The following is a 24379-nucleotide window of genomic DNA, read 5'->3' as shown; positions in this document are numbered from 1 at the left end:
GCACCTGCACGATGTTACAGTGGAACGGCACACCATGTATTCGTGTCGAGTCATTTGCACGTGGTACTTTGACTTCTAAAATCCCGTAACCTCACTTTGTCTGTGTGTGTGTGACCGCTGTGGCACGTTAGCATGTGTTACTATATATGGACTCCTCTCTAGCTCTAGACAGTGTACATAATATCTGTACGTGTTCTCTGTAAAAATATCTATTAAGGATCTCTGACCGTTAACTGCTCAAATGTGTATTTGCTCAGAAGTCGTTAGTCGAATAGACAGGCATCATTTTGCGAGGAACGTGTGTTCGCTATTGCGGGGAATTTTGACAAATATATTGATAATCGGCGCCGCTCGCCATATGCCAGCTTCTGCGTATCTGCGCTACCGTACGAACTCCGTGATCGCGGATACGTATCTTAGGCATAGCATGTACCATTAGATATTTGATTTTCGTGACGGAGTCAAGGAGGGTTTCGTGGAGGGAGGGTTGGTATATATACATACCCGCCAGTATCTCATGCTGACTGAAAAATAACGGCTTCACACTGTGAAGAAACAAATACGGGACGAGGTTTGAAGGTTTGGTCGGCTGAGCTAACCTGCTGGCCACTCGCAGGTGAGACAGACTAGGTGCGCGCGCGAGCAAACACTCCGGCCGCCCGCGTTTGTTTAGTCACCGTGAGGCGAGCAGAATGAACATCTGTCGCATAGTTTAGATGCCTCCGTAAAAAAAAAATAACCAGCACAACAATTTTAATGGTTAAAACCCATGCCACGCATTTTGCTATGTAAATCTATGCATTTATTGTTTTATTGCTTGAATGGATTTTAGGATATGTAAAAAAAAACTTATGAAAATAGTAACGCTAAAAGTCGTCGCCTAAGAGAATAAGAGGAAAGCATATGGATAATGTAAAAAGTAAACAGATTTATTGGCCTTGTTAATGTTTTATTTGAAAGACGTTAAAAGCAAAGTCAATTTGTTCGGCAGGTTGGTCGGCAGGGGACCACGGGACGATCGCGGGAAGTCAGCGACTTTTCCCCGGATCAAATGAAACACGTCACCGCCGCTATGTTAACAAAGCCTTCTGTCGCGGAAACCGGCATTGTTAGGCTGTAAAAACACAGAAAAATAACCCTCTTCTGCAAAGATGTGTAAAAGGGTGTATTGTGTATGTTAGCGGGGTCCTATCCCTGAGATAGAAGGTAGGGCATTGTGAGATTTCACTTAACACAAGCGTTTTTAGAAGTCTCGGTAACACACCTGTCCATCGTAGCCTTGTCATCGTATCTATTTACATGTCATTTCAAATCCTCGTCGGCTGACTGCCTCACCTATCCCGCCGGTCTAAGCGCCACCAAGTCGAGCAGATTGCGGAAATGGGCCTTTTAATTTCATAAACTCTCATTTGACTTGTACAAACAAAACGCAGCGGCTGCCCTGGTGATCGTATATAAGGGTATTGTCAGAGTCAAAAGCCGCGTGCTTGTCACACGAGAAGGCGACTGTCGGCAAGAAGCAACGACGAGGAAGAATCAAGAGGGCGGCCCTCCAAAACCTTAGTGGACACTCTAGTGGCAGCCTTTCTAAGCGGTAAGAACTCCTTTCCTCGTACAATTGAGACTTCCTTAGGTCGGGTCCTCGATTGGGGCAATCCTAAGTACTTGGGATAGGAAGGGAACAAACGCAGAGAAGTCAGCGGGCGCGATTTCTGCTCAACTCAACCTATTTCAAGTTTGATACCGAAATTTAGAAAGCGCACAGAGCTAAGATCTCCACTTTAATGTGCTCGGTGGAAGACAAAAAAATAGTGCGTGACTTTGATTCTAAGTTCATGGATAGTTTAGAAGTTTTTACGTAGTCTAGTTGTACGGACTGTTTTCTTTTTCGTCCTCTTCTTCTTTTTTTTTTGTTCCCGTCTCCCGCCGTTGTATACGGGTCAATGGCAAACTGAGAGGCGCGGACAGAAGACGCATATAACCACAATAAAACTCGCTAGCAATGGCAAAAATCTCTTCAAATCGTATTTCAAAATCAAACCCTCATTTTCACATATATTCACGCATTTTCGTACCCTTTACAAGAGAATAAGGGCAAATTTCAAACGATTTTGTACACAAACCAATCATACTTTTGACTATCGGGGTCAGTGCAACTGCGAGCATTTCATAAAGGGTTGGAGAGCGATCTTTACAATGGCACTTCACAACCGAAGAAAACAAGACTCGGCAAAATATTTTGCCTTTTTAAATGCTTCACAATGAGCTTTCTTCGCTGCAAAGCATGCGTGTTGCGGCGTGAAAGCAGTCGGTACCGCCGGTGTTCCTGGTAACGTGGGTCAACAACGGGAGGAAAGCCTGGTTTTGTCCGTGTTTGAAATGGACACTTGGCAAAAACACTCGCGAACACAGACAACTTGAACTGGTCTCTCTCCGCCGTTTCATCGCGCTTTGTTCGTCACAAAGAACGCGTGCAGTTTTTTTGTTGGTCTGTAGTATTGTGGCGGGGGCGGGAAACAAAACTATACTGACCAAAACAAAGATCACCTGAAGATCTTCTGTGCATCTTGGGTGAGATGAACATATATCCGGAAGGGTTTATAACGTAATGGTCTGCGTAAATGGCACTGTGAGTCAGATCCTTTTATCGCCGAGATTTCCTAACCAGCGCAGTCTGCAATATTCCCCAGTCTTGTTTTGAATAAGTGTTATTTTGCCGTGCGTTTTAGACGGTGTTTTAGAGTACTTAGCTGTCTGAACGAGTTTATAGGATTGAACGTCTTCAGTACAATACGTTCATAGTTTGGAAGCAATTTTCCAAGGAAAAAAAATTACTTGAAAAAAAGTCATGAATGTTATCCGTAGATTTTCTGAAATTCTGTACGTAAAATTTGCCAATCAGATCTCACTATTTTGAAATGGGGTTTTACGTATTGTTAGGAAACCTTTCGTTTGAATGGCTAATGCAACAATTAGGACTATTAGATCCGACTATGATGAAGGTAAATGGGATAATGGGCACAGATTTGGTCGTTAGATTTGTAACAGGGTCTGTGCTAATTTCACCGCGGAGAATAAATACTGTGTCCGCGGAGTTGTGGTAAACAGTCAGAGGGGGTCATCACTGATCATCACTGTCACAGCGTGTGTGTGCTCTCCACTTAAGGCATTATCGGATGATACAGTCCAACTGTCGTCTGATCCGTACGGACTGACAGAAAACTGACGTCACCACGGCGCCGGGGAACAGATAATGAGGAGCGAATTAGAGCGTACACACCAACAGTCGTTTAAAGATGGAGTTGTGTTTAATGGGGATATTTTCGTAATCGCTATAAGCAACAGGTATTGGGGAGGAAAGATTGCATCATCAGGTTGGTAAGTTGCACAGAGAATGAAACAGTTCACACAAATCGTCACAATCTTTCCTCCCAATATTTGCTTGCGTTCTAAATGTTGAGAAGTGCAATTTTATCGCTTGATCAGATGGTTGCTCGCAAAGACGGTGATATTATTGAATAAAGGTTAAATCTTAATATGTAAGGAAGCAGGTAGCGTATGTACATGTTTGTGGTTGTAGATATTGTAGTACTTTTCTTTTTCAATATGAGCTTGAAGCCATCAAACAATACAATAAATAAACAGGTATATATATATATATGCATTTTAGTTCTAATTCTTTCACAGCGCGAACAAAGCTGACAGTTAGTTAAATGCGGTTTGGTTATTTTTCTTAACCAGCACCTAGCCGTATTAACACACTTTACGAATTAATTGTTCTCCCAACAATATCGTCGCTTCTATCTTTGCAAATGTCCACCACAAAACGTGACTAGTGAATAACCGATAAACAATGCTTTTGTCTTCTCTGATTTCAACTGTATGTGGAGAATGAGTGAAGGGAACAAAGAGAAAGATGTTAATGTAATCAACGTTACATAGTGGCTACAGTCACGTATTGACGACTGGAGATCTGGCGCGGGTGTCTGTCTGTGTTTCTGTGTTCTCTCACTACCAGAACGCCGCGCTACAAAACCTCCCGGATGGTTTGAATGGCCTCCCCTCTCCCCTGCATAGCGTATTTGTCTTATTGCCCCATTTCCAGTGAATCAAACGCCGGGGGTACATGTTTGAAGCCCGTCCTAGCGTGACCCGGGTAGGCACACTCCGTTTTGAAGGTGTGGACGGAAGTCGAGGCTGGCGGTGACAGTCCTGTCAACGGTTTGAGTGATACGAAACACCTTTTATAAGTACCTGTAACACCTCGGTATCACCTTGAATATGCAACGGGAGTCTCACACAATATGACTTGATATCGATACATGACCTATAATAGTACAGATATTCGATTCAAGAATACTGGAAGTAAGGAATATTTTTATGTATTTCATTATAAAAATCACGTTTTTACTCTTTGTCATGCATTGTATTTTCAGATGTATTTACATATCGTATAGTCTCCTTCATACATTACATTCGTTTTCATGTCTGGATAAACATATATATCTATCCTTTATTTATTCATATATAACACTGTATACCATTATTATGATACTATGATCAGACACACAGGTATCACAAGTAGAGCAAGATTGCAACGTCCTCATATACGGAGCGCATTGAAACGCTAGTGTGTGTACATGTATGTTCGTTATTTCCGAACACACCGAGGATATCGCGTAATAGATCCTATATATGTTTACATCACATATGTTTCACTGGCGGATGATGAGTGCAAGTTGTAATTGGACCTTACAACAGGTAAGACAACAGACCCGTTCATTGTGAATTCATCGCTACTTCACATGTATTCAGGATTGGCGACCATGCGAGCCAACTGAAAGGCACTGAAACATGATAGGCATATGATATACTTTGAAAATCGACGTATTGATTTGTATCTGCCGATCGAAGAGTTTATTGAAAACAACATGAAGGATATATCCAAACGGTCGCTTTCTCAGCAAATATGCACCGTTCAATGTAAATCATAAGGTAGGGATGTGAGATTTCAGATAGTGTTTGACAGTATGTGAAACGCAAGTAATTTATTGTTGCCCTCAATGGCGTTGAAAATGTACGAAATGATGAACATTATTATCCACTGGCAGTCACTTTATGTATTTTTTGACATTTTCATAGAGCGAAAATGCGTACTATTTTCTTTGAGTCAATATAACCGGAAAATTTGAAAGCTATGCTTTTTTAGGTCTTGTATCCATAATTATGATAGCTCCCTTTATTCATGAACTTAAAAAAAAACTGTTTCAGTGTCAAAAATTCCACCAAAGACAGTATAGTCATATTGTCTTATCCCATACTACATATTATGTTGTAGAGTATAGTTTTCTAGAATCGTCGTTAAAAGTAGTCGAAGTCGCCATATACATTCGCCGTATCGTAAACAATTGTTGATCAATAAAGTTATCATTATTCATAAACTGTCTACGTCACAATGACACCTGAAACTGTCCACCAATCGAAATACCCAACGATTTTCCTTGCCCTTTATTCTGTCCCAGATTTTTTTTATTATCAAAGTAGAACGATAACATGACAATCACATTTGTATACGTATCACCTTTCCTCCCTGTGTGCGCACACGTTACAATCACATCACGTATCAGAGCGAGGCATATGTTGTCGCATACCAGCGTCGCCATGGCCCGGGCTCTATCGTCCCACCAAGATGTCAAACACAGACCGTCTATTGCAGCAGGTCTGAAAGAGGCCTTATCTTAAATCCTCCAGGCGCTCGAGATAGGAAACAGTAGGGAGTTCGCCTTCGATGTTTTTGTTTACTGGGGCCATGTTTCACATAGAAGAGTTGTGTATAGTTCTGCTATGGAAGTATGAATGTTTGATAATGTTCACTTTCCACTATAGACGGTGATCTCTGAGTGACGTCACAGCTACCAAAATCTGACTTTTGTGACCCTTGATTCAATAATTGAAGTATGAGGAAAGATGTAAAAGTATGCTTTTAAAGACACTAAAACACACACACAAAAATCAAACGTTTTCGCGTCATTTCCATAGAGATTGCGACCATTGAGTGGCCCAAAATACAATTAGTTGTTTAAACGAATTGAAGTCAAAGAAAGTGTAGTTTGCACGTTTCATATGTTTTGTTGTCTTTCAAATCATGTTTTTCCATCATGGATCATATCAAATTCATAAATTCATAGGTCAAATCATGCAAATCCAATGTTTTCCAGTTTCAGTGGACAAATCTCCCGGAGGTCATTTTGATGGATTGTATGATTTGTTTTCGATGTTGGAGCAGGAGAGAGTTGACACGTGATTTACAGCTGTTTGTTTGTTTGAGGGAGACACATGTAACAGGTGATGAAATTTATAACGGCTCAAAACACACAGCAGTGGTGCCTGTTAGGTCCCCGTTCCACTAGACGGCGCTCTCACTGCGACCTCGCTACGACCTAAGCTGGATTTGTGTAACCCTTGATTTCATGATTGGAATATCATGCAAAATGTAAAAGTATGACGGAAAATACAACAAAAAACACAAAGCGTAGCAAGATTCGTTCTTCATCTACGAAATTCGTTGAACGCTCTGGTCCGCAGAGAGGTTGCAGGGAGGTCGCACAGAGAACGCGAGGTCGCCGACATAGCGGAATGGGGGTATAACCGATGTGGTCACATTCGTCGTAGGCAGTCGTACGATTTTGATGAAGAATTTTTAAAGCAGGCTCTGAGAGAATCGATTACCTACAAGGATCCAAGACAGCTTTCGATAGCAAGATAGTTGAATTTTGTACGGCACATGTACAACTATCCCAAGGATACCCTAAGCAGTTGCGATTGCACGACAATCGTACTACCGGGCCCTTAGGCACAAGTGTCTCGAATAAGAAATGTCGACTCGGATCAGCACCATTTTCAATAACCCCCCAAAAATGTTACGTAATTTACTGTGAAGGTCCCGAACAATGGTCTTCGTTATGTAAAGAGGGTTTTAAAACATGTCAACTGTTGTGCTATAAATTGTATTCGCGAAGTGAAGAATTCCTTGTACAAACTCAAAACAAAGGTGTACATGAGTCCTTGTGTGATTCTGTTTTCAATTTACGTGACTGAAATTTATGACTGGAAAGACTTCTCTTCGCAGATGTTTGAGATGGCCAACGTATTTTTTCATTCTTATAAGAAATGTCGTGTAATCCTAGATAACAGATATCCATATTGACCATATTGCTGTTATGCTTACTCCAACCCACTTCTTTCCGTTTACTTAAGACTTATTCATGCAAAGAAATAAAACAACAACAATAGCAGCAACAGTATTAATACGAATTCAGACTACATGTATCAGCAGCAAAATATCTGAAAATACAAAGAAGTTTTTTAAAGCAGAAAACAAATAGAAATAGATGCACAAACTATAGTTTCTACTCTACAATGGCTCGAAATTACACTGTCAGCATTAAGCTAACAGAATATAATATATAATTAAACACATACATACAGCTGACTAAAACTATATATGGAGTATACTGAAACAGGATCTCACATTGGCATCGAGGCCAATCAAAATATCAACCGACTATTAGTTAAACTATTTTCGTTTTGTTGCTAATTTTTGCTTCTTTGAATTCGATCTTGTGACAAAGTCAGTTTCAATCAATATATTGATGTCAAAAGAAAACACTGGATGTTGATATATTGATCAATATATAATGGATTGTCCGTGGGCGTTTTCTTTATCAAATCTACAAAGGATATAACAATATTCGCTGAAAGGTTTTTACGTTGAGTATTTTAAGAATTTCAAGGAACTTGAAATAAAGATTTATTGGCCTTCAAATCTGAAAGGTTTTTGTCCGTTTTTAGTACTTGTGACAAGCATCCTTGGCTAATACAAACAACTCAAACCCTTCTCAAGCATACAGCCTCTTAATCAGGGTTTTACTGTGCTAATCTGTGTTTTGATGAGGTTTTAATTGTAACCTCTCGGTTTTTCTCAAGAACGGGAAGCAAGGAAAGTTCCCACCGTACATGAAAGTACTGTTAACGGCGGCTCCGCGCAGGTGCGGGCTGGGTTTTCGCGGATTAACCCCCGACCCATTCACGGCATTTCACACGCTTCATACAGACATCAATTCTAAACAAAGACTACAGTATTACCCGAAATTATATCATATATGAACCGGCTTTGCTGTTCTTTACTAATCTACCGGATCATTTGTATACCTCCGTGAGAGAATAAGAACGCCTATTCACGAAACTGCCAGTCTATAAAACAAAATGGCGACCGCAACAAAAGGAGGGAAAAGGCATAACAGTTGGGAAAAACGCCCGGTATTGTACGATTATAACGGTTACCATATGTACAAGAGAGGGCGGTATTGTTTGGTGGGTGTTCCTATCGTCGCTATAGAGCCACCTCTGTCCAGAGCAATTAGCGCCTCAACTAAAAAATATATCAGTACAGAAAAAAAAAGAGAAATATCGCAGGAGTAAATATGAAGCCGGGGTTCAGTTTTTAGAAAATGAATCGATACTCTTTAGATCGATGTTTTCCGTTTTGTGTGCGTTCTTGATATTGGACATGTTGCCAAAAAACGTACTAATGTTCTTGAAATGGAGAAGTAGTTAAGGATCAGCATGGCAGTCATGTACATACTAAAATTGGGTGACTTATCACAAACTGTATCTGATAATAGTGTCCGTTAAAACTACGTTACCATCACGATTCAATTGACTTATACTTGGAATACACAAGATTTATGGATTATCATTAAAATTTTACATACGTGGATAGTTTAAAAACCTTTTTAGTTTTAATTTCTCAGACGGACGCTGACATAACAATGGACAAAGTATATCGAAGACAGGGTACACTGGCCTTAATCTAGATTTTGTAAGTCTCTTATGGCTTTCGTAATAAACGAGTCTTCTGATTTTTTCTTCTTTTGTAAACCTGAAGTCTTATGTGCTGAGTATATTCTGACATCAGTAAGATAGGACAGTCACAAAACAACACCAACACAGTTTACTTTAATGCATGAGTACAAAATGATTTTACATGTCGTGTGTCTGTTGTAGATATAAAGAGGTTTGCTGACATTGTGAAAAAAGAAATAGACTGCAAAGAACCTACGGATCAATGACTGTGTGAATGTTTTAGATATTGGTTCGTCAGCATCCTTCAGTAAACAGCGGAGGCGGGCTAAAACAGAAATCGTGCCGATTTTCCAATATAACAATATGCCTGCATTAAACCAATGCATCCAGCCAGACTTTAGAGCACTGTGTACTCAGGCTAACGCGTTTTCAACATACTGCTATCGTGTCCAACTCCTGTTTTCGTTTACCATGGTAGGTCACTATATATACACTGTAAAAAAGCTAGACCAAACTATTCAAACTTACAATATTGTTATATCTACATCTAAAAAAAATAAGAAAAGTTACTTAGTTATTCTGTGGTTCTTCGTAGTATGCAGAATACACTAGTCTATTAGAATCATCGCCAAGTATTTCTTGCCACGTTCAGAATGGAATATAAACTAGTACCTTAGAATTGATGCAAAATACTTGTTGCCATACTGTGTATGCTGTACAACTGTTGCGCAATATTCCAACGTCCAATGATTCAATTAAAGCAGAAAGAAGAAAATATTAGAATATAGGACTGCCTGCGCACTAATCTTCACCCTATAGAATTGAGTAGAATTTCTCATCTATTGATAACAAATCTTGCAACATTTTTTCCAAGTTATTTAGACAAAAATAGATCTGATTGAAATTAATGACAGCGGTGGCGATTAACGTTCACATTCGTATGTGGGACGTCGTACGATTCTGATGTCGTAGAATTGTCCGGCAGGCTGTGACAGAACCAACCGCCGACAAGGATCTAAGACAGTATTTTCTGGTACAAGACAACAATATGTACAACGTATGCACGACTATCCCAAGAATGTCCTGAATTTGCGATCGTACGACGTTCACACGACAAAATGTGACCGGGCCCTAACCCCCACAGCGACAGGAAATGGATGAGGGTATCAGATATATAGCGGCCACCTGTAGACAACAAAGCGGTGACGATGTGTTACACACCCGCTCCTGTCCCGAAACTCGAACGCCACTCCAACAGGTGACGATAGACACCGATCTTGTCACAGATCAACTTAAGACCCCTTCACACGGGATTTATATCGAGTGTCCCCCAGCTCATAAAAACAGTGGAGCGGAACTTGGTCCAATCGCCTGTAGTCTTCGCTAATCCGGATGTCCTAGTTTCCCTCTCCTTCTGAGGAAACTCACACCGCTGACCCAGCTCTGAAGAATGCACCTGTTTCCGATGATTGATTAACGATGAGCTCGACATGCTTTCTGATACCCGAATCTGTTTTGAGTCGCCGATGGGCCAAAGGTATCAGTGGCCACTTGATAAAGGGAAGTTGGGCCCGAATGTTGAGCAAGAGAGAATGCAGTCTGTTTGGGAGCGCCAAAAATAACACAATATCCGGCTGGGTTTTTATAATAGCCGTCTAGGAGGACTATGGAAAGTATTAAAGTGGTGCGTAAGGCCGGGTAAGAGTGATACCTGTAAAGTGGTTTTTCACACGCTGTAGGTGGTATGTTCTCATTCTTCCTTGCTAATGTTTCATCGTTTTCTCTCCCCACCATCTACCACAACACCAGAATTTTCAATTACATCAACGTTCACAAGGTTCAGTTCAACTGAAAGATTACTAAATCTATAAAAAAAGATCATAGATGTCCTACTTATAGATCATCATTATCCTCAGATACTAGAAGTTGTCTCGCCCTTAACAGGCCCAAGCCTCTTATCACATCTGTAATCTTGTTTAGAAAATGGCAACAAGAGAGAGAACAATGACACTTAGAAGTGGATGAGAGGTACAAAACAAAGAAAGCATCTTCTATCTCCCCCTGGAGCACCTGAAAGCTGGATTAAGACACAAATCTGGGCGTAGAAGCTTCTTAAGATCTTCACGTCGAAAATTAGACATTGCAGCTACTAAAGAGAGGGATGGATTCTTTTTCGTAAGGTGATAGATGCGAACAAAAATGCCCGTGGGTTGGAAAATATTGTATTTCTCTTTACGAGAAGACCTAGATACCGCACTATATCAAAAGCAGAACGTAAACAAACACCGTTTTTAGATTCATACTAAAGATATCGAAGGCGGCACATATATACGTGTGTGTGTCGGGTTCACATGACCTAGAAATACAAAATGATGATCATGAGAGATGACCCCGCCCTAGAGCGCATATTCACACCTGAGTGAGCGCACCTGTCGGAGAACCCTCTCACATTTGGGGTCAGGTGTTCGTCTGTAACGGTCATCATCTCGCCAGGACCGGTCAAACTGTGTGGTCAGTCCTAGCGCGTGTGTGTGTGCCACCACTTCAGAACTGGTCAGCAGTGTAAGTGGTAAGTGATGTAAAGTATCAAAGTCGTCACAGCTGAGTTCTGTTTACACATGTTGTATTTAGCTTACTTGTGACTTTTTTGTCGGACAACTACGGGTTTTGGTCTCAAGGTTTTAAACTACATTTGAGTGTTAGAAATGTTTATTATTCCGGCCCACTTTTCCACTCAGTCGTTGCTAATCGTACCACGCCGTCCTTCACCCCTTATCCTTATCTAAGACTCGGACCTTCTTTGTAACAGTTTTACAAGATGACTTATCACCGCCCATATAGATAGACTTAAGAAACGATTGTTTCTTTGAGAAATACCCGAGATTCCTTCTCCTAAAGGAGTTTCAAAGTAGTTGTCCGGCTGGCGGATTCATCCTCAGGTGGTGCGAAGTCTAGAACGTCCCGGTGAGAACCATAGAGATATTGAATAGGGATCACTGGGAGATGTTTAGTCGGACCCCCTTCGTGCCGGTCCCCCCTTTGTGGGATGATTTAGCGCGATTTACCGCGGCTCAAGCGCCGAGCCCTTCGTGTTTGTAGCCGGGATTCAACCATGTTGGTTACCGATAGACGAGAAAGCCATGCGCTGGCCGGGATGCTCCACCAATCAACAAAAGGCTCCGAAGGGGGGTGCCGCGGTAGAACCACCGTCCCGCTGAAACAACAGGGGCGGTGGAAGCAAACATTGTAAAAGTTTATGAAAGTTTGGATTCCACCGAACGGGCTATTCACTTTGCCGCCTTGTTCTCCGCTGCAACCGACTGTCTCGGCGTTGACTGGGAGTTTAAGTGGCCGTAGGTAAACCCACTCCAAACTTAATTCTGTCCTGTGGAGATTTGACTTGAAACCAAAGACAATTTCCAGAACGCCTTGGAAACTTTATTGCCCCTTTTGCCAAGTCTTGAACAATGCGAGTTAAAAGCGGTGATACTTGGGACTTTATCACAATGGGTACTTCTGGCAAGAAACGTAATATGTTCAATACGAGTTCTTAAGATGACCTACAGTGGCTACACTATTCAACATTCTGTAAGGTGTAAGAAGTCCACCAAAGGGGCACAAGTTATAGGTCACTGTTGTTGTTGTTGTAGTTCATGTGAAGAAAGAAAAACGGACACCACTTTACGAAAACAAAAATCGATTCAAATCATAGAACCTTTGATCTACAAAAATCGTCGCTTTGTAGCCTTTATTCGATTCTGGTGCATTATGAACCTAAAGTACAAAATATCAAAGATCTAACCAGCTTACAAAAGCTATATAGACATGTTGAGCAGCCAGGTATCCTAACAACTGTGCCACATACTTGTTGTCAAGCGTGGTTTATTGGCGGGATTGGCCCTTGACACTTCGCGACGACGGTCTCAATAAATTGCAAATTTAAAGACAAAGATGTAAACGCGCACTACAGAGGAGGAGTGTGTTCTTTGGGTCCGTGGAGAGCGTGTGAATAGGCCGTTCCTACCCGGTACTAAGGGAACACTCCACTTCTATTTGCTCCGTACAGCATAGAGGTAGTGTAATGGCGTTTTGAATGTTTGCCCGCTCCTTCAAACGACGTGTTTAAAAAAAGGCAAAGACCACGTGAAGACTGCGCAAGGTCCTACCCTACATTTCCATGTCTACTTTATTAAAGTGGAGAACCGAGGACACTTGTTCTTGTTCCGAAGGACGCTGGGCGGACAGGTTGTGCGGTCGCGAGGCCCCGGTGGCCGCCGGTGTGTGTGTATGGCAACCCAAGCGTTTATAGACTATTTGATCGAACGATAGGGGAGCAATCAGCGAGTGCAGAATATCCGTCATATTGGCTTAAAGGACGTGTGACTCTGTATAGAACCTTTGGCACTTTAGCGCTCGCCTCCCGTGATTAATTCGCCGGCATACTTCAGAATACGGCATGAAAAAATATTGACTCATTAGCGCTGGTGTTATGTGTATAGCGGCGTTGGTTTACTGCAAGGAACGCTCGATTCGCCGAAGACACCGTCTGGACAATACCGCACAGCGGTAAACATCGCAGAAGACGCGGTATGATATGTAGGATTCAGGCGGTGTGGTGTGAGGGGGGGGGGGGGGGTCGTTTGTTTAGGAGTATACACCGAATTCCTCCGTTGCAATGCAAGGCGAACAAAGTAAGCCTCACGCCGTAACTTGTTTGATAACTGTGGTACTTTTCCACTACATTCTCTCCATAAATTACAAACACTACAGTGAAATAAAAAAAGGACAGTAAATCAAGCCGGCGTTTGCTTGGTTGTGTCACGTTCGAGAAAATTACGAGAGAGCCAAAATGATTGAGTTGGGAAAATAAAGTCTGTTTTGCCTCGCCGCAAGAGCGCTAAATTAAATTTGTCATTTAGCCGTGCAATTCCTCCCGCCCTCTTAAATACGGGCTCGACCACCTGTTTAGATCTATATCAGAAAACAGCAACCGTTCAGTTTGGTCTATCAACATTGTTTGCTGGATTTAGTCAGGTAAGATCCTACATAAAACTAAGCTAACGTTGAGGGAGAGAAAGAGATTAAACGCGCCTAGTGTACGTCTAAAATTGATTTCCAAGCAGATGTAACGGTCAGGCCAGCTTTGCAAGTCTTCTGTGGCCTTTTATGCGCCTCTATCTATTTTTTTTGTTTTTTTTGTTGTTCTGTTTAACTTCTACTTCTGAAATGTTTTCGCGCATTGCTTGAGCACATACAGTTTCTTAATGATAACAACCTCTAGTGTATATTGCGTATAACTCAGAGTGTAAATAAACAGATGACTAAACAACTGAATCAATTACCATCCAATCGCATAGAGGTTTATACCGTGTTCGTCAATCCAAAATAATCCTTGACATTGTCAGTTGTTATCTCCCTTGGCCCAATGAGAGCAAAACGCATTAGACTACAAAGATGGACAGATTTCAAACGTTGGCAATAAATACAAATTGTCTTCAAAACACTTGCATTTGATAATGATATCATTTAAAGAAATTGAATATTTTTGCGAAATAGACAGAAACTTCTCTAATGATGTAAATGTAACAAAAAAGAAACGAAAAAGGATTTGTTCTAAACGTTTTGTACAGATGTTTAATACTAACGTTACAGCTATATCTGTATGTCTTCATTCTGAATGCTTTGCTATATACATTTTAAACATTTCATTTGTTAGACGACGGTCGGGAATATTATTCTAGAGTGAAGTACCTCACAGACAAGAAACTATAATTTCCGTAGTAAACCTCTGACTGAAAAACAAAACCAAGAAACTTGGTAGTCAGCATTTGAAAGGCAAAGCTACTGGTACCAAACAACAAATAGCGACAACATCAAACTGCGCAGTCATCTTGCATTACCTATATACTATGGTATGAAATGCATCACACCAGAATGTATGCAAGCAAAACTCGATCCTCTTATTCGCCCGCAAAAAAGTTTAAAGAAATCTTTATCCTATTTAAGTCTTGTAATATAGAAGTTGTGCATTTTTTTTCTACGTCTTTATAGTGAGTTAACCTAGTGTCAGTACAAATTGTATCAATCCATTTATCCCGAGGAGCTATCAGTTGACACTGACTGGTAGTCCGTGTGCACAGGGTTTAGCGGTGTCATGTCAGACAGCACCGGGCAACCAAACAAAGATAAACACGTCTCTGTCCTTCCCAATCTTCCTACGACAATCGGAGGAAAAATCTAAAGCGTAGATTACATATCTGTGATTTTAGATGGGGTGTTTTGTGTATGTGTGCGTACGGATTTGTGTATATCAATGTTGTAAAGTAGACGTATTTTTTACGGTTGAGTTTGCAATGTGTCGCTAAAAGAAAAGTTAGGTTCCGTACTGCAAGCGACGGTCCGGTCACCCTCGTCGTAAGATTGGCGTACGATCGCAAAGTCTTGGGATAATCGTGCATGTGTCGTGCGAACTTCAGCTGTCTTGATACCGAAAAGGCTGTCTTCGATCCTTGTCGGCAGTCAGTTCTGTCACAGCCTGCTTGAAAATCCTACGACGTCATCAAAATCCTACGACGACCTTCGACGAAAGTGACCGCGCTGTAAGCATTGCACCCTCTTCACGCTGTAGCGGCCCTGGAGCGAGGCCGTCATTTGAAGCATGTTCAACCTTCCCTCCCCCCCCCCCCCCCTCCACTCAATCCGTCATGTAGACTGCGTGTCAAAGTCATGTCCGTGACGTTTGCGGCTGCCGCGGCGCCCAGACACAAGCGCATTCACTCACAACCGCCAATTAGTACGCACTGAAGAATGGAGGCGCAGGTCAAGGCGTGCAATTTAACGGTCCGCGAGCCCGCAAAATGGAGCGACAACGCCTCCTCAATGTCCCGTTACGAGCACGGGAAGAAAGAAAGAGAGAGACTAGAAAGAACTGTGTCTTGTTGTAGTGATGACATGTCAGCGAGGGTGCGGGGGAAAAAAGGGCCCCGTGTGGCTACAGCTCTCAACCAGAAGGGCCTTCACTTCTCTCAAGGGTTTTATATTGGTCTGGAGTGGGATAAAGTTTACGTTATGCGGAGTTTGGATCAAGCCCAAAGCAGATCCTGTAAAGGACCTCGCGCTGGTGGGATTTACCCTCAATTGGGTGATAATAGGTTAAGTACATGATAATTGGTTATTGGCCATTAGTTTTTTCACCCGTGTAATCGGGCTATCAGGACTCTAGTCGGGCGTGAAGTCCTCACTTCTGTTCTGAAGAATCCTCAGTTGACGCATCCGTTCTTCTCTCATAGGCCCGGGATAAAATTCTGTCCGGGGGATTACGATACCATTTTGCAAAAGAGAGAGGGGAAAAGAAAGACTCGGCAGATAACGTACCCATTTTAATATTAATTTTGGTACTATCACAACGGTGGGCTTCGAACCCAGGACCCACCGACATTGGACCCCCTCTTTTGTCGCGCCTCGCAATTAGCGTGCCGTAATGAGATGTAAGTGATGTAGTACAAAGTGGCTGTATTTTTGGAGAAAACTAAATACGACAGCAAGAAGAATGGCCACCCGAGACCCCTCTCTCGCATTCTAAACAGAGCAGAGTGTATTATGTTAGCCTACCATTCTACCTCTGGATTGGCACGCCTACAAAAACTGATCCGCCACAATGGAGATGTCAAACAGTGGGACATTTCATCGCCCATGATTGGCCGTGCAAGAATTCGCCTTTATGAAGGCTCCGACCACCCAGGAAGCTTGTTTTACCGACTGAGAGTAAACCTTAGCACACACCGTGCCACACACAAGGTGGCTCGGTAGAGAAAAAATCCCTGCTAAATCCAGCGGGACACGGGAGGAAGGACGCCGGGAGAACACCTCACGGACCGCCGCCTGGCTCCTTCCACCCGCGACGGTAGCACCTCGCCGGGATGCCACCCCGGTCCTTGTCAAATTAGGTCGGCTACAGTCCGCTGCGTGTCTGAGATGTGTAAGCAAAGCTGAAATGGACGATGTGCTAATACAGGCGTATCCCATTCAATTACGCGTAAACCGACTCTTGAGGGCAAACGCTTAGTCTGCGATTGTGTTTCACTCGCCCATCATCAGGTTAAAACTGGAGTGTGGAGAGCCACTTCAGCAGAGGGTGTCCTCTCCGAGCGGCATTCTTGTCCGATTAGTCTCAGACACCCCACAGACACGCACCTATATTTTAATCCATATGTTTCTTTTCATAACTGGATAGAAACGGTACGCTGGGGAGCACTTGATCCAGGTGGGATCACGACAATCCTCTCGGTGCTCAACAAGGTGTGTCCGGGCGACCTGGCCGCGCGCAGCCCCGTAAGACCGACGGGCTCGGGCCGTGGTCACACCGAACCCAACCCTTCTCTCGCTCTTTCACGCCTCTTACCACCGTGCCACGCTCCAGCGCCAGCACATCCCCCCGTCCGCCCTCCCGAAACAAGAGGGCTCTCATCCGAGCTGTTTACACCTTTTCATTGGAAATTTTAGCGCGTTCTGCTTCAACAAGAAGAACACACCGTGCGCTGTAACGCGAGCCCGCTCAGGTGCGCGCCGCGCAGGAGGATTGTGTCAGGCACGTCTTCTCTTCAGAAACATCGGACGGATTGTTTAGAAGGGAAGAGGGGGAGACAACGGCAACCCACCAGCGGCTCAAGAGAAGCGAGCGACTAATCTCAAAGGGCACCATTGTCCGAATTGCTCATACCCGACAGCCGTTCAGTAGATTGCCATTAATGCGGCATTATCGTCAGTTTGTCGAGGCTTACGGGCTCTGTCTTGAGCACGTCGTGAGACAGGATTTCGCCATTGTGTCAAGTATCAGTGTAAAATAGTTTGTAGAGAAAGGTATAAAAAGAATCATCACATGTATAGAAAAATAAAAACATTTATGATGAACTGTCATAAATTTGAACGAAGAAAAGATATGGCTTGGGTTAATTGATACTGGAGTAAGGGGAATCGGTAGACACCTGAAATAAAAACACCCGTCATTTACAGTACTTGGGTGTTGCTTTACAACAACACTTCAGCTGGAGGGTGAGCTCTCCAATTTTGTTGTGGATCCCCTCTCCAGACTAGGCCGTGCGGTCCTAGCGTAACACGAGCGGGGTGCTGTACTTTGGGTAGGTTAGGCCGGGATCCAAGGTTCGCACCGATGTTTATATGGGCCGTATTTCGACAGGGCAACTCAAAACAGCGCACTGGTGGACGGGCTAATTAAGTTGTATACATCGCATTGTTTGTATGTTTTTCAAACTTCGCCGTGCTTTGCACCCTTATCGTAGGTGTATCAGTGGCCGGTTATCTCACACGATCTCGTGGCCCTTGTCTCCTCCCACTTTTTGCGTATTTAATGGCGATGTCAGCGCCGCCAACACCCAATCAAACGACTCTGCGGGCGACGGCTGACAACTTTGTGATGTCAACCACCTTGTTCGGCCCACTTGACTGTCGGGCCGCCCACAATTCCATGGGAGGTTGGTTGGGTGCATAAGGGACTTGGGTAGAGAGCTTACCTCACTCCCCAGTGTACACCAAATACAGGGGGAGCCGACTGGTTCCGCGTTTGGTTCTCTGAACAACACACCTCTAATCCCGGAATTACGGACTATTCAGACGTTTTACCTCCCCCCTCGATCTGACAAGATTCTGTTTGGTTTACCTTTTGGTCTGCAGGAAGCGAACAGGTCTCCGTCTCAGATGGATCCCAAAATGTCGCTGAACAGTAAGACCAGCTTCACGGTGAAAGACATCTTGGACATGCCCGAGGCCAAGCGCCAGAGCCCCGACACCGGGTCTTCCCTCCCCGGCACCATGCCCTCCGCCACCTCGGTGGGAAGTGCGTCACACGCCGGCCAGATCTCGCAGGGTTCATCGGCACTACCCCCGTACTACGACGCCAGCGAAAACCCGTACATGAGGTGGCTAGGAAGTGCGGAAGAGATGCAGTATAATTGTAAGTATATAGAGAGCACGTGTTTAAGTGTGCGTAACATTGTTCTAAAGTGCCTTATCGAAGTGCAGTATTCAGGACTTCCTGTCTCAGCTGTGGACTCTCAGGCTGGTTACACAGCCGTGTCAGAACTATCGGGACACTCCGGGCCAAACAGCACGGACAGCTAAACAATATTAATTACACAGCACCAATACTGAACGTGAAATCCAAACAACAAAACCTTCTCACTGTGTTCTATTTACGATTTAACTCAACGTTCTCCTTAATTTGTTGTCCAAGTTCTTTCACATTGCTTTCATGATATGTATTATGATATTTCAACCCTTGGTTTGTTTATACTCCACAGCGTTGACACATATCGCCTCGTCTCAGAGCAGCCCGGGGTCGTCCACCGGTGCCGACACGCCGAGCACGGCAGACGCCAAGAACACGGCCGACAAGATCGACTTCGACGACGACGAGGAGGATGAAGACGACGACGGCTCGACGACGGGGAGCGCGAACGACGGCACCGGAAACAGCAGCTCGCCGGGCGGGCAGGGCGACCAGCCCAAAAAGCGGAAGAGACGAGTGCTGTTCTCCAAGGCGCAGACCTACGAATTGGAGCGGCGGTTCCGCCAACAACGTTACCTGTCCGCTCCCGAGAGAGAGCACCTGGCTCGTCTCATCCGCCTCACCCCCACTCAGGTGAAAATCTGGTTCCAGAACCACCGGTACAAGTGCAAGCGCGCGCAGAAGGAAGGACACATGGACACCGGACTGAACCCGCTGCCGTCCCCGCGCCGGGTAGCCGTGCCCGTGCTGGTACGGGACGGGAAGCCATGTCAGCCGACGGTCACGTCTTGTAACGGCTACATGAAGCCCGTGGACAGTATGCTGACCGGCATGAACATGAATATGCACCACTCCGCCATGCAGACCATGCAACACATGCAGCAGCAAATGCAGCCGCTACAGACTATGCCTTACCAGTACCCCATCATGCCCAACTCTTCTCTCTCCACGTCTTACGGCGCTTGGGCATGGTGAAACACCAAAATAAGAAAAGACAGAAGAAAACGAACGCTTTACAAAACTTTTCCAGGGAAAAGTAGACTAACTTTATGTGCCGTAATAAGATGAGTTGCAGTATGTGTAGTCGGCCCAAGAGCTTGTTGCAATAGACACGTGCTGAACAGCATCAGAAGAGTCCTCGAAATATCTTAACAATCGTGACTCTCTCAGTCTCCCCACAAGTTTGTGTGTGCGGAAATTCGCGACGACTCGCTGACAAAAAAAGGTACTCTTGACTGTTTTCTTCGTTTTCATACCGCAACATCTTATAAGGACATGGACTATAGAGTGAGGAGTGGGTCTGTTGTTGGCCACTCGTCCACCTGAGTGGAGAACTCTTGTCAAAACAGAAAACCCTTCATAACAATTGTTGATGTGCCAAGTAAAGAAAGTCTCACATACGTAACAGGTGTACAGTGTAACAACAGAAAACAGCTTTGGTTAAGGTTCTAATAAGTAAATTATGTGTATAACTTTATTTTTTGTCTCTATGCTGTTTGTGTATCCTTGTAAAGAATATTTCGTGTTGTAAATTATGTACATGGGTTTTTGCGGTTGATTCTTTGTTTTTCGGGCGAGCCTAGGTGTAAGCCTTTAAGCTGGCCTTAGCACACAAAGGGATAGGGCTCCGAATAATCTATACCATTTTATTCTTTCCTCTAATTCTAAACAGTTACCTAGTCTTACTGCTTAACGTCTCGTTGGAATAAAGAGAGAAATCTTGCTGACTTAAAAAAATACTGTTTGTGGCGTCCTTTTCTCCTCGTTCAAAGCACAGGGCCGCCAGTGTAAACTTTGCCAAGGCATATCTCAGAAGACGAGCCCGCATTCGCACAAAGACTTAAGTATGGAAGCAAATTGGTTCTCAATTGATCTATTCAAGCGGTGGCGGGGAAGGACAACCCGGCCCTCCAAAAATTCCACTTGTGTGTGCCGGTGTCGTGGCCCCGCTTGCATACGCTGGCGGCCCCCGCTAACTAGATGGTTCAACAATCTTGTTTGAGGTTGGTCAAGTTCCCCCAACAAACCGCCCTGCCCCCGAGACAGGAACACGTGGCCTCCGGCCGCCTTGCAAGACACTTCCCACTTCTTAAACTCACCATAAAATTGATATTGTAACACCTTATTGTCGCTTCCATGTCCCTGATATTAATGTACCCTAACTCTGACCCCCGGACGCCCACAATATGCTTATTTGCATTGCACCGTAGGGCCATTTTATGGAAACTGCCTCAAAGGCCACGGCTTGTCTTTCTCCCGTATCCGGTCCTTTTGTGGTTACATAGACTTGAAAATACTTGACTTGAAAGGAATAGAATATATTACAGTCTCCTAAGAAATAAGAATCCATTTACAAAACCCTTCAGTCAACCGACCCGCGCCGTTAAGATTCAAATCATATTCTGTAGATGGTACAGTATAGCGTCGGCGTTAAGCCTAAGTTTGTAACTCAGTGTGGGAAAACATTGTTTTGTCTTCGTGGTTTCTAAGAAACCCAATAATCAACAACATATTGAAAGTGTAAAAACACCATTGTCCATTCCTTTCGTCACCAAAGGTACGAGTCTTTTTATATAGATACAACAGGAACATTTTTAATTCGATATTTCGATTTTTTCTGCATGTGGGCACTGTGCACACTGAAACTACACTGTTTTTGATCGACATTCGACATACAAGATTTGGGAAAAACTGTAAGAAATAATCGAAACACACATAGGTTTTTATCCCATGACTTTACATGTATAAACAACAAACTTGCCACTCTTTGAATTTCAATGGAGAACGTAAACTATCTTCTAGTGCAAAACAATTTCATACTGGAAACTAATGTAATGTGGTTAGATAGGTCACAAACATTGTTTTCTCTCTCATGTATACTATGAATATAAAGTGTGGCTAATCTTCAATGTGTTAAAAGAAAAACACAATTGGTATGGTGGTTGACATGATTCTTATTTCAACGTTTGCGCCTGTTGCAGTGTAGTTTACACACACATGCACTTGGTAGCTTTATAAATGCTAATGATGTACCTAGGGAATACTCACCCTTTCACTCAAACGATGCAAAACAAAAGAAAAAAGAAAAAGGAACTGAAATGAATGTAACATTTGTGTCAGCGAAAAAAAGGAGTACAGCTTTCGCTATCGACTTTTACTACAGGTAGATCATCACCGTGGCAAAGATCTACAGGCTAAATGGTTGTGAAAACGTCATTGGCTTTGCACAAGTTACTCTGAAATTAATAAGTTTTCGACCATCATGCTTTAAAAACATTCTTATTAAAGATGAACAGTTTGTAAGGATTTGAAAAATTGATGAGTTTATTTCGTAACTTTCAATGCTCACCGCAGCGTTTACCTGACTATGTCACTTTCGAAATAACATGTCTGTTTTGCGGAATAGACTTAATAAGCCGGCTTCATGCAATATCGAACGTGTACCAAAACATAACGCTAGCGCTTGATAAAATGACAAATAGTTAATGGCTGCACATCAAGAAGTTTCAAAGCAAGATAATCAGCACCTGGGTTTGGAGGCAAAAAAATTACTCATGAAGTATTTTCTGATTTTCCTTCACCATCTTTTCACGTGAATTGTGTGAAAGCCCTGCACCTATGATATCTATATTTTGCATATAGACATACAGAAAGAATCTTCCCGTAGCTGTGTAAAAGTTGATTTGATATCAATTTTGATACATCTCAAATGGAAAAAAGGAAATTACATCAAGTTCCATGTCAGACTCGAGTCCTAACACGAACTATGTTTTGTCCAGCGAAATTTAATCATTTGTTACATTTTGATATATATTCTTTTCCTATTAATAACAGACTTCCTTATGTCTATTTTCATCTTTAAAATCTATCGCGTTCTGGGTGGCAAACTCGATCTTCCTGCACCACAAAATGAAGCCTCTTGGTGTGAGAAATAATTCGTTAAATAGGGGGATAAGTAAGAACGAGTTTTTAGGGATAACAGGGGTTCCTTAAAAACCTATTGTCCGGCCTGACCACACTGCCTTGACCAGGTGGTGGAAGTGACCATTTTTCCACCATCTGCTGTCCGTGTCTCTAATTAAGATGACCAGTTCATTAGTGGACCAAACCGATGGGCGTTCGAGCTTAAGCACACCTCCTTTATTTGAAATCACAAAGAAAATGTGAAAACATTATTTGAAACATGCTTACCAAATTATAGATATCGTAAGTATTGAAAAATATTGAAATAATGATATGTATTATACATTAATAGAATACTGTAAAATCTCTATCAACAAGTTTTTAATCAACAGGTGTGGTAACTTAAACTGTAAAATCTTGATAAAACATGCCCCAAAATCGAAAATGTAGAAATAGACTTTATATAAAAAGTTGACTCAATTTTCATATACTGTACATAAACGTTTAAATCTGATTGATTAAAAAGAAAGAAAGATTATGCTAACGGTTAATTCTATTACCCAAGACTTGTTTTGCTAGCAACAAAAACAAAGGCAGCTCAAGCTGAAGATCCAAGAGTGTAAGCGGGATTGTATCTTTGTGTTGTGTTCTGTGGTTTGGTAAGTATGTAAGAAACAAAGAAAATTACTCGATTCAATTTCCATGTTAGGACAATGCAGCACAATTTTGGCGAAGGCCTTACCGTAGAAAGGAGTAATGTATGGGAGAAACGTACTCAGAAAAGGGTCAAAGAATTGTGGAACTTCGAAGGGAATGAAAAAGTTGGCCTAGCGGACAGCAGACGCAACCATGCCGCGGTACCGTGAGTTTCTGCGGCCCGACTGGAGAGTGATTGCCCCACACCGGGACACTGCTCTCCCCAGCGACTTCACATGGCCAACCGCTGTGTCCGACTTAATATCCTTCAAACCTAATCACACACAACATGTAATCCGCCGCGGCACTAGTACCTCTTTTCGTCAGGCTAGAGAAATTGGTTCGGGGAAAATTGGACAAGATTGGAACATAATTTTCGGGATTGTGAAGAAAATTACGTCGGGACTTTGTGTATGAATAGGCAGCACTGCTCTTCAATGGTTGAAGATATACACTTCAGCTGGATGTTATACGGGGTTACCTGTGGCGCACGGTGCGATCAGTTCGCACTTTATTCCTTAATTTGTCGATAATTTCCGTAATACCAGGTTTCGACGGGATTCTCTTTGCCAGCAAATGACTCCAAATGGGTTCATTCGCCAACCAGTTAGTGACAGTTGGTGAAAAGACCGCCGTTTTGGCCTCTGTGATGTAAATTTGCCAATCTTGTCTGATTTTCTACTCTACACGTCGAGGGTAGTACTTAAAAACCATCAGGGACGACTGCGCCAATGGATAATCCTCCAATAATCGTCGAGGTGAACTTTTACAAAGACGTTTTTTTTATTTGTGGATAAATTACCTCCTGGGGATTGTGTACACCTCGTCCCTAGTCTGAACAACAAACAAGATACGGGGTCGGCTGATTAGCACTGAACTCTGTGTACCAAC

At 43.0% G+C, this 24379-nt stretch overlaps 1 protein-coding gene across 2 annotated transcripts; it reads left to right on the top strand.

Moving 5' to 3' along the window:
• The first annotated feature begins 1466 nt into the window (after positions 1-1466).
• On the top strand, positions 1467-20626 carry LOC136432633 (homeobox protein Nkx-2.2-like). Of its 2 annotated transcripts, XM_066424057.1 has the most exons (3): positions 1467-1594; positions 18556-18835; positions 19182-20626. In XM_066424057.1, the coding sequence occupies exons 2-3, from the start codon at positions 18580-18582 to the stop codon at positions 19862-19864; spliced, it is 939 nt and encodes a 312-aa protein (XP_066280154.1). In that variant the 5' UTR covers positions 1467-1594; positions 18556-18579; the 3' UTR covers positions 19865-20626. The 2 variants fall into 2 exon arrangements, with proteins under 2 accessions (XP_066280154.1, XP_066280153.1); XM_066424056.1 differs by lacking the exon at positions 1467-1594 and having other exon boundaries at positions 17817-18835.
• Positions 20627-24379: the final 3753 nt, after the last annotated feature.

Source organism: Branchiostoma lanceolatum, chromosome 4 (genome assembly GCF_035083965.1).
Source record: "Branchiostoma lanceolatum isolate klBraLanc5 chromosome 4, klBraLanc5.hap2, whole genome shotgun sequence".
NCBI lineage: Eukaryota > Metazoa > Chordata > Leptocardii > Amphioxiformes > Branchiostomatidae > Branchiostoma > Branchiostoma lanceolatum.
Note: the sequence above shows the minus strand (reverse complement) of the source record. Positions and strands in the feature narration are given on the sequence as shown.